The sequence below is a fragment of the Ptychodera flava genome, chromosome 4 (genome assembly GCF_041260155.1).
Source record: "Ptychodera flava strain L36383 chromosome 4, AS_Pfla_20210202, whole genome shotgun sequence".
Taxonomy (NCBI): Eukaryota; Metazoa; Hemichordata; class Enteropneusta; family Ptychoderidae; genus Ptychodera; species Ptychodera flava.
The window spans coordinates 24,455,882-24,467,858 of NC_091931.1; the positions used below are offsets into that span (position 1 = coordinate 24,455,882).

Here is an 11,977-nt window from a genome sequence, read left to right on the forward strand (position 1 = left end):
TTCAACATGCTCTTCTGAATTTCATTTGACAACACAACATGCTCTTCCGAATTTCATTTGACAACACAACATGCCATTCCAAATCCTATTTTACAACTCAACATGCTCTTCCGAATTTCATTTGACAACACAACACATCATGCCATTCCAAATCCTATTTTACAACTCAACATGCTCTTCTGAATTTCATTTGACAACACATCATGCCATTCCAAATCCTATTTCACAATTCAACATCCCATTCTAAACCTAGCTCTGCGGAGCAGGGCAGTGTTACTGGCTATCGAACAAGATTCAAAATGGCGGACGCGAAATGGTCCCCTCGCACAGAGAGAGAAATGCGAACTTTGCACAAGTCTAAAAACGCAGCTTAGCACATTGTGTATCTAAACAAGATGAGCGTGCTCGAAAACTAGGATCGATCACGATTTTAAATTAAAAATTGTCTGTTTTTTGGAAAAGAAACTGCGCGCTGCAATCAGCAGTTTTGTCTATTGTGCACCGTGCGTGGGAGGCTTATCGTGAAAGACCGAGATTTACTATATGGCGCATCTGATACGGATATGGTCCTCATATGGTCCCATCGCATAGAGAGATGAAAGTGGGCTTTGTGTAAGTTCAAAAGCACAGCTTAGCTCATCGTGCATCTAGACAAGTTGAGCGTGCTCAAAATAGGAGATCGATCACGATTTTGGGTGAAAAAACCGATTGTTTTTGGTGGAGAAACTGCGCGATTTGTAATGTTTAGGGACCGTTCAGTTTTTACGGCCGGGGGGGGGGCCCGGCAAAATCCAGGGGGGTCATCGTAATTTTGGAATCCACAAAGGGGGGGGGGGTCATCGCTTTTTCACTGGTAGGAAAGGGGGGTCACCACATTTTCAAAACATAATACCAACATAAAGTTCACTTTATGCCATGGCCATGATCGACCCTCTTTACCGGCGGGCCGCCTTCGGCGGCCCACTATAATATATATACATTATGTATTACCCATGACCCTCTTAACGGGCAGACGCCTTTGGCGGCCCACTCCAATTAGGTTTACTTCATGCAATGGCCATGATCCGACCCTCTTTACCGGCGGGCCGCCTGCGGCGGACCACTACAATAAATTGACTTTATGTAATACCCCACAGCAATCTTACTGTAAAATTCCCAATTGAAGCCGCGGCTTGTATTAGAAACATTTTTGAGGGACCCCTGGGATCACGCACTGAATAATGGTAATGGCCGCGCGCCTTCAGCGGCCCTGTCCAGTAAAGTTTACTTTATGCAATAGCCATGATCGACCCTCTTTACCGGCGGGCCACCTTTGGTGGCCCACTAGAATAAAGTTGACTTTATGCAATGGCCTATGACCCTCTTAACCACAGGGCTGCCTTTGGCGAACCACTCCAATAAAGTTTACTTTATACAATGTCCATGGACATGAGTTGTCTATGGAAATGAAGTTAAAAATTGCCTTACAGTCATCCTAATTAACAGACGTTTCAATGGATGTGGCTGAGAAGTTTGTGCACTGGCACCTCTGCTACACGAATAAAGTGCGCCGCGTACCGGAGTTCAAATCCAAACCATGCGGGTAAATTTGACATATGGGTTTTTGTTATTTTTCAGGGGGGGGATCATCAATTTTTTTCGTCTGACAAAGGGGGGGTCATCTTTTTTTCACAAAAAATGCAGGGGGGTCTGTATTTTTTTGAACACCGGCGAAAAGATTTTGCCGCCCCCCCAGGCCGTAAAAACTGAACGCTCCCTTAATTGTAAAATAAAGTTTAGAACATTACAATGGAAATCAGTTTCGTTGAATAGTGAAATACAAAGAAACTGATTGTTTGTCATAAGGTTGGTGAATATTTCCCATTTTATGTACCGATGGAAGCTGCCTAAATTGTTGAATTCTTGTTAATTAATCATAGTGTAAAGACCCACAATACAGTTGTTAACAATCGATATCACAGATATGATTTTTATATTATCTTATATCTCGAATTACTTTACGATGCCAAACTTCAGTGAAAGAAAAAATATGATAAACAGAACAAAAAGTTATAAAATAAAAAAGTTACTTCATTTACTGGCCACGATTATACCCTTCAGATCTCCCCTCCCCCCCTTCTTGGCCAAAGAATCATAGTATATCTGATGCAGACTAAAATAAAAATGTTTCAGAAAGTAACTTTTGACGGATTTTTTTTTCTTTTACCTAAGTGCGTCATCTGTTTTTCTCAAGTTTCTTTGGCTGATTATTTTTATTGAAATTTGTGGGGAATTTTTTTTTTCGAAAATTTTCCACTCCCCAATGGTCCACCCCTTGCCGGCTAAAGGCCTCCCACCACAGCCCTGCTGACCGCCATAGGCAAAACCAACCACTGGTTTGAACGCGCAGTTTCTCCACCGAAAACAATCGGTTTAATTTTTTTCACCCAAAATCGTGATCGATCTCCTATTTTGAGCACGCTCAACTTGTCTTGATGCACGATGAGCTAAGCTGTGCTTTTGAACTTACACAAAGCCCACTTTCATCTCTCTATGCGATGGGACCATATCCGTATCAGATGCGCCATATAGTAAATCTCGGTCTTTCACGATAAGCCTCCCACGCACGGTGCACAATAGACAAAACTGCTGATTGCAGCGCGCAGTTTCTTTTCCAAAAACAGACAATTTTTAATTTAAAATCGTGATCGATCCTAGTTTTCGAGCACGCTCATCTTGTTTAGATACACAATGTGCTAAGCTGCGTTTTTAGACTTGTGCAAAGTTCGCATTTCTCTCTCTGTGCGAGGGGACCATTTCGCGTCCGCCATTTTGAATCTTGTTCGATAGCCAGTAACACTGCCCTGCTCCGCAGAGCTAGGTTTAGAATGGGATGTTGAATTGTGAAGTAGGATTTGGAATGGCATGATGTGTTGTCAAATGAAATTCAGAAGAGCATGTTGAGTTGTAAAATAGGATTTGGAATGGCATGTTGTGTTGTCAAATGAAATTCGGAAGAGCATGTTGAGTTGTAAAATAGGATTTGGAATGGCATGATGTGTTGTCAAATGAAATTCGGAAGAGCATGTTGAGTTGTAAAATAGGATTTGGAATGGCATGATGTGTTGTCAAATGAAATTCGGAAGAGCATGTTGAGTTGTAAAATAGGATTTGGAATGGCATGATGTGTTTTCAAATGAAATTCGGAAGAGCATGTTGTGTTGTCAAATGAAATTCAGAAGAGCATGTTGAATTGTAAAATAGACTTCGGAATGGCATGTTGTGTTGTGAAATAGCATGTTGAATTGTAAAATAGAATTCGGAATGGCATGTTGTGTTGTAAAATCAAAGTAGTAATTTTGGCATGGATTGGACACCATTGGAGTTTTGCTCTAAGATTTGTGTATTTCATTGCAGACCCCAAATTCATCTTTAACGGCAGTTCGACGGTAACCTTCACAAGACAAATGGCACGGCTCATACTCTCTCGGAGTATACTTTTTGCGTCTGGATGAGGACAAGGGATGACGTCATATACGACGAATTTACGGCACTAGTACATTACCAGGCGGATGAGTCGCCGTCAACGTCCAGGTATTTCAGCCATGGAATGACGTTTTCCATCGGTCATATCAGGCAATACAGGGCAGGTGAATTATACACACAGGGTCGATTTCGGAATCTGATATCTCCTCTCGATGACGGACTGTGGCATCACGTGTGTCACGCGTGGGTTGGACGGATCGGAACCGGTCGTACGTGGATCTACGTCGACGGTACAGGCGTTATTCTCGGTGACCTTCATTACGAGCATATGGCGGGCGGAGGCACGGTTTATTTGGGACGGGCAACTCACAGTTTGGATGTGCACAAGCCCTTCATCGGGGAAATGACCGAGTTTTACATGTTTGACGTCAAACTTGATGAGCAGGTAATAGCCTGGATGGTGCAAAATTGTAGCGGAAATGACGTTGCGGGCGCCCTTATTCATTGGCCGACGATAATACGGGAAAACAGATATATGGCTGTTAATATTATAAAGGAAGTCACCGACGTGTGTGGTAAGTGAAGGAGTCACACCTTTGTCTGACACCATTTCATAACAAAGTACACGGAAAAAGTAAATGGTTTTTTGATACCTTGTATTATTATGTGTACATTTTATCTCCGATTCGAAGTCCTTTCAAAGAAACACACACATATTGTGACGCATATATACCGGACATATTTATTGAATGCAGGCCCTAAATGTTTTATTTATTTGTCATAAAAAGCAACGACACTTCCTTAAAGAGGCACTCCCACTTGGTAACATTTTTAAAACACATTTTTTCAATGCCAATGGTCGATATTTGACATGGCGACTGCGCGCGGATCGCGAGATATCGATAAAAACATGTCCTCAAAAAAGTTAAAGTTTGAATTCCTGTGGCCCAACTGAATTCAGCTTCCGAACATAGCACGTTCGGCACTGGGGCCATTGTCAACTAAGCTATGGAGTACGAGTCTATGCTGACGCTGCTGTTTGCCACAGCAGTACAACTCGCGTCGGTGAGCGGTCATGTCCCATGGGCTCACCCTGTGCGTCATCATGTCATGCCAACAACAAATTCGTTGAGTAACGAAATATACTGTAAGATAAAATTCCGCATGTTACGCATGTAATGATGCAGCCATGGAGGTAGCAGAGAAGATCTTCTCATGCTATAACTCCATGCAAAGCTCGTGCAAAGAAAATAATTGAGGTGTGTAACCTATGACCTGTAGACTTTCACTCAGCCAAACTTTAATTTACCTTAAAAAACGTGTTTTTCTTGCTTTCAGGCCGGCCAGGTTGTCGCCTCGAATCCTGTATGGTTGGAGGCGCCTGTCTGGAAAATCAGAGTCAAGGTATCAATGGTGAAACGTGCATCTGTGCAAATCTAGAGAATACGTGTCCTGCAGGTTTGTTTAACCACAGAGTAACATAAACAGAGTGGCAACACCTATTGTTTAAGGCGTGAAGCGGTTACGTAAGCAATCCATGTTTGCCTCGCCTCACGAAGCTCTTGGCTCTCTTTTCCGAAGAGTGCCGACCATGCACCCTTCGGTAAATTTCGGATTTTCACCAATTGTTAAGCGAAAGTATGTTCGACAAAGTTTGTGTTGTTGTTGTCGTGTGGTGCTGATCGGAATTGATGTGCTGGCAAAAACGGGAGTGTTTTGAGCTTCAGGAAAGTGGGTTTTACCGTTTTAAAAATTCCTCTCATATTTTTATGAATATATAATGAGTGTGTTTGAACCAAATTTGAAAGTCTTTTATCGATACTGTCTGGTTTTACTCAATGGTTTACGGTCAGTCATACCGTCTTTTACATGTGCGTCAAGAAAGGACATGTTATGAAACTGCTGGCGTGTTATGTTTTGATTGGCGTGAAGCAGTGTTTCTGGCCTGAGAGCTCACAAAGTAACTATGGTTGCTACGCGACTGGCAGTACGATGCCATCTCGTCGTATGTTTCGCATAATCTCGTGTAATTATCAACCACAAACAAAGCCTTCAAAAAGTTTAACACCTTTGAAGCTCATTTTAATATGAAAAGCCAATAGTCTACCGAGACGACCATGGAACAAAAGGCATGCAAGTGTTGCCACTCTGTCAATGTTACTCTGTGGTTTAACGTCAGCTACCCAATCTTTGCCTCCACCCTCGTTCATTGTCAGTGGAAACCTTTAAACTTCTAAACCTGAAGATATTGAAAACGTTTAAGCCTGTATCCCCCCTATTTGTAACAATCAACCCTATTTGAAACAAAACTTAATTTTCAAAAAAACTTTGCCGTATTTGTTGAATTATTAATAAAATATGCATATTTGTATGTTTGGGGCAATTTTCTTTTTTTTCCTTGTCAAAACTCATTTTTCCGAAACTGCTTTTGTTACAAATCGGGTTGATTGTTACAAATAGCGGTGACATGTCAACCCTATTTGTAACAATCAACCCTATTTGTAACAAAACCTAATTTTAAAAACAACTTGGCGGTAATTGATGAAATCTTGATGAAATATACATATTAGTATGTTTTGGGGCAATTTTTATTTTTTCCTTTTCGAAACTCATTTTTTCCGAAAATGCTCATTAGATTAACACTTTCACTGCGTAATTAATTTTTATACGTGCATTCCTGTGCGTAGTTTTCTATGGAAATACGGCCTTATAAATATTGATTTACATGCATAAGCTGTATCTTTGTAATTATACGAGTATGCGGGACAATTTTTTCAGTGAGTATTGCAATATGACAGAGCATCATAAAAATGAACAAAAGGTCATGTGACACACCTAGAAGGTCACGTGATCACGGCGGCCATATTGGATTTTACACAAAAAATTCAAAAAATGTTGCATTTTTTGTTATTTCAATATATAAATGTATTTTTTTTCAGTGCAACACTTTAAAAATTACTACTTACATTTTATTAACTCTAAATCAGTAGGGGGAACACATACGCTAAAAGATTTCCCACATAAATGAGGTTAATATGCATATTTATTACAAGTTCATCTTCGAACAACAGGTATTATCTGACATTCAAAAGAGAGCTATATTATATATAAGCTTATATACTGGTAGATAGTCCGATGTGTAATTGTCATTGATGGATTGATATCGTACAACATCCAGAGGATACACCATCAACGTTTGTGACGTCGTTCACAGACCTTTTGTCGCACTTTTCTCTCAGCATGCTCAGCTGGCCTACCTTCCTGTCTTGCTTACAATGTCTGTCTTTGCTCAACTGGTTTGGGAACATATTCAAGTTCGGTATTAAAGTTGTAATTTGAAATTTGACTTCCGCTATCTCCGTCGAGTTCAGTTTCACGATCACTGACAATTCCACTATCACTGTCTAGAAAAACATGCTAAAGGGCTTAGTCGGTGTTAAACTGTGCCCGCGTCGCCATTTTTAAATATCTCCTGACAGAAAAACAACAACTGATCACACGATCGTCACAAATTACGGCGGAGAAATGAGCGAGTATGGCGGCATTTGTTTACAAATTTGGTGCGCATGCTCATTAAGGTTTGACCTCTACCTCGTACGCTTAGCTAGGCTTGAGGAAATAGTCAACAAACATGATGTAGATCAGACAAAGCCAACGTACGAACGCGTATGTTCTTGGCGCGTTTACGCGCCTCCCGCAGTCTGGCCATTGGCGCAGAATGCGCCCTCCCGCGGTGAAAGTGTTAACTTTCGTTGTGCAGGTTGCCTAGTATAAGAGGCCTACTCGTAAGATATAATCGATTTGTGCAGATACATGCCAAAGGTTTGTTTTGGGGCAATTTTCACCAATTTCGGTCAAAAATGTTAAAAATCTTGTTTTCTGACCGAAATCATACTAAACCTATATGGTGTTAACTTTTGTTACAAATAGGGTTGATTGTTACAAATAGGGTTGACACGTCAAAACAAGATTTTAATCATTTTTGACCGAAATTGGTGAAAGTTGCCACGAAACAAACTTTTGGCATGTATCTGCACGACTTGATTATATCTTACGAGTAGGCCTTTTATCCCTAGGAACCTGCACAACGAAATTCAATCTAACGAGCATTTTCGGGAAAAAAATGAGTTTCGACATGGAAAAAAACAGAAAATTGCCCTCAAACATACAAATATGCATATTTTATTAATATTTCAACATATACGGCAAAGTTTTTTTGAAAATTAAGTTTTGTTACAAATAGGGTTGATTGTTACAAATAGGGGTGATACAGAGCCAAGGTAGTAGTAAGCATGACTGTCTCTTTTTGGGCAAGAGTCATGCGCGACGGGTACATCAAACTCTGAGTCATTTGTGTATACACTATTCGTGTCATTTGTCTGCTACACGATAAAGAGAGAATACTAGGGTTGTCCCTTCAGATTGTAACATGAATATATCGATTCCTTAGGCACTGTAAACAAGTAGTGTCAATTTGTTGATTGGCTCTTTTTCTATCGTTACAATCGTCATCCCGAAGTTCAAAATATTTCAATTGATAATTTCTCTCCATTTGAACTAAGATGACCATCGGACCGACATAAGGGAGCCGTCATTATTTATGGCCTGGGGGGGGGTCGGAGGAATCTGAGGGGGGTCACTCAAAAAATCGAAAGCTACAAGGGGGGGGGTTGCTCAAAAGTGGAGAACAAGAAAGGGGGGCTACTCATTTTGTTGACATGTATTGAAGCATTTAGTGGAGTTACGAATTAATACAACAATAATAGTAAAGATATGTATATTCATACCCGGTATTTGTGCACACACACACACACACACATAATATATACATATATATATTTATAAATCATAATACAGGTGGTTTCAAGTAGAAACTAAAATCTCATTACACTATGTGTTTCACGTTATTGTGATCTTCAGACGAGAATGATCAGCTATTCGACGTGGCAAGCCTTATGTTAGAGGCTAGTACTGAGTACATTTTTCAGTATTTCCTGATTAAAGATTGATATACTTGCCTGATCATTAATGAGAAATGTCTGCTTTCTATATTCTACATTGTATAGGTTACCGATAAGGGAAAATGTGTAAAGCAAGCTTATTCTGATATTCTGATGCTATAAAGTTTAAAACCAGATGAATACCTTGACAACAAACCCATCTTTTATTGCAGGAAAATAATAATAATATAAATGTGAATAAATGTATGTCTGTCGCTATTTTTTCGGTTTCAAAAAATGTAGTTGAAATCAGTGAACTGAAATATAAGTTTTGGAATACTATCTCAGATTTATTTTCCTTTGAGTTTTTTATACGAAAAAAATACTCCCCAAGTGCCACCAAATAACACCATTTTAACCTCTATTTTTCAAAAGCTCCAATGGCAGGAGGGGGGACACCCCCCTCCTGACCTCCCCCCGCGACCGCTTATGCGGTCTCTTGTGGTGCTTTCGCACCACATCTTCCCCCTCTTGAAAAAAAATCCTACAGAATAACTGCATGTCACCAGAGCACTGGATACAGACCTGTACATCAGCCCCTGCCACAGCAATTGGAACCTCCTTCCGACAAAGACCTATTCCACAGGGTTTAATCAGGGCCCGTCGCAGCAGCAATCCATTTTACTGTATAGATATTTAACTTTCCCAATTTTTTTTTTTTTTTTTGGGGGGGGGGGTCACTCAAATTTTCTGTAGCAGGGAGGGGGGGGTTACTCAAACACGTCATGGTTGGCAGGGGGGGGGGTTACTCGAAATTTTGGAGTTTCGAAAGCAATTCCTCCGACCCCCCCCAGGCCGTAAATAATGACGGCTCCCTAACATTACCATGTCATAATTTCGTCATGATCACGACCACAACCACGACCATCATCATCATCAGCATCATGGCAGGTCACGAGAAGGCAATTCTGTTAGTTTGATTTTGGCGTCGGATTTATTATTAAGACTGTATTATTACAGTACAGTTTAGAAAGCTGTTGCTTAGACCCTATACGTCGCTTACGGCCTCCGTGCCTCCGACCCCACTGACAAAGGCCGAAAGCGACGAATAGGGTCTAGGCAAAGCTGATATGTAAACATAAAGGACCGTGGTCAAATACTTACTAATACCAACTCAATAGCCCACAGACATGTACTCTGTGCTTATCATGTCATACAAATAAACTTCCCGTAAATTCACATTTCAGACCAAACTTCATCAAAATACGTACTTGGAAGTACGTCAAGAGTGTCACTGTCGAACGCTGGAGTTACCAGAAACTTATCGGCCTTTACATTTTGTCTGTGGACGAAAACGGCCACCACTGGTAACTCAGTCACCACAATATTTGAGTTTGAGGCATCGGGTAGCAGTGACGCCAGCAACATAAAGAGCGTCTACATCGATCACAGTTATCTCCTTGTTACAAAATACGACGACGAGCAACACCAGGTCTCTTCGCGCATAGGGTCGGGTCCTGGTCGAGTAAACGATGGCTCGTGGCACCTTCTCTGCGTGACAGGAACACTGTCTGACGAGGCCTCCTTTCACATATATAGAGACGGAATCCAGATCACGAGAAGTCTTTACCGACAGGAGTTGCAGCTGCACGCCATGGGGACGGTGAGGTTAGGGTTCAGTCCGATGAAGCCCGACCATTATGCTTTCCGAGGTGATGTGTACGGATTTCACATGTAGCCGGCAGATTTAAGCGAAAACTGGCACCAACTGTATGACATGTTCAGGCTATGTGGACGATACATTACAGAGAGCGCTATCATCCAGTGGGCAAAGTTCCAGTATGGCAATATTGAGTTTCTCGGCTCATCAGCTGACGCGGTTGAAGCAGCTGACATATGCATGCGGGAAAATTAGACTCCGACCGAGAAATATCCTGAAAATTCTTTTCTTCTATAAAACTTAAACAAACTTACAACTTCAAGCACCATCATGTCAGAGAAACAGAATATCGTTACGAACTACATGTAGTAGGTATGAATGGAGCTCCTGCATTTAGCCTATGTGTCACTCCCATCCCAAGGTATGTTTTGCAACCAATTTCCAATAGCGACAAAGTAGTTTAAATGGCGAGATATAATTTAAAACTTCATGAGAGCGAATCTGCCAAGGCCACCTGTGTTAATTATGTAAAGAATTGTGAGCTGTAACGCGGATACTTTGGTTATGAAATAATTGAAAAGTGGGTCATGTCACTTCTGTACTTTTCACATCGGAAGATCGAGGGCGTGCATCTCTATACCTGTAATCTTTAAAACCACAAAGCTAAAAGATCCAAAAGGTTTTTTTAGATCATAGCTTATGTAGCGTTTGCAACTGCAGAAGAGTTGGACGATATGTGTCGCAGATTTGTACTGATTTCACCCTCGGCGAATGGACCTACGCGGAAACATTATCAAAGTACGCATAAACAGAGTTTGTGGTCATTACACAACAGAGGGCGCTATCATCGAATGGGCTGATTTCAGTTCTGCAAAGCCAGATTAACTTTAGGTTCGAATGCTGGCATTGAACTTGTCGTTCCTTTTCAAGATGACAGCACCTACTATAAACAGCACGCCGTGAATTCAGCTGAAGTAACTCTGACGTTTTCTTATCACACCCTTCCCTTGTAGATTTTCTTTGGCTCTTTGCCTTTGCTTCGTGACATCAATCACTCTCACAGTTGTTCTTGCACTTGACACGCAAACCGACGACACTGTAGATGCCACAAATTTTATTTTATGCCATGGCGTACCACAAAGCTTAATAAGCTTACAAGATTTGAAGAAATTCCTTTAGTGCTTGACATTGAACCATAGAATTATAACTATTTCGATGAAATTTGTATCGCGAGCAAGAAAACATGTTAGTGACTGAGATTCATTAAAATTGATAAAGTGCTTTCAATAAACTCTAGTGTGCGAAAAGAAATTTGTACTCAATGAGTCAATAATTTTGGTTTAGATTTATGTATATATATAAATATATATAGATATATATATATATATATATATATATATATATATATATATATATATACAAACATGTATACACAAACTGAGTATGTAGTTAGCTTGTATATGAGAGAGAGAGAGAGAGAGAGAGAGAGAGAGAGAGAGAGAGAGAGAGAGAGAGAGAGAGAGAGAGAGAGCCTGTCATGCGGGGCACACCCTAATGACTGAGATTCATTAAAATGATCAAGAATCCTCATGTTTCTCACAAACACAAACCTTCAATCTATGCGGGGTTGTTTGGCACTTGCTTCTTCAGCTTTCTTCTGGTCAAAGACCTTGAACACACGTTGATTTGGTTTAGTCGCGACCGTAACGACCTCATTCAATCTGAGTACAGATAGTCTTTGCTCTTTAAGTAAATGACACAGCCTCTGACCAAGTGGAAAATAAAATTGATTCCGGATAAGTCGTCGACTTGCCGGGAATGGCAATGTAGCAAAAACAGCCTATCAGTATGTTAATCGGGACATGAGCATGCTCTTAGAATCGTCTCTTTCGGCTGACTTGTTGCTTGGTAG

The 11,977-nt window shown here is 40.7% G+C and overlaps 1 protein-coding gene across 2 annotated transcripts in view; it reads left to right on the forward strand.

Moving 5' to 3' along the window:
• Positions 1–11,354, forward strand: part of LOC139131249 (uncharacterized) — a 57,689-nt gene extending 46,335 nt beyond the window's left edge. For both annotated transcript variants that reach the window (XM_070697234.1, XM_070697235.1), the window contains exons 5-7: positions 3,397–4,040; positions 4,804–4,923; positions 9,653–11,354. In XM_070697234.1, the coding sequence (XP_070553335.1) occupies positions 3,491–4,040; positions 4,804–4,923; positions 9,653–10,143 (1,161 nt within the window). In that variant the 5' untranslated portion in view covers positions 3,397–3,490 and the 3' untranslated portion in view covers positions 10,144–11,354. The remainder of the gene's footprint in view (positions 1–3,396; positions 4,041–4,803; positions 4,924–9,652) is intronic.
• The last annotated feature ends 623 nt before the right edge of the window (positions 11,355–11,977 follow it).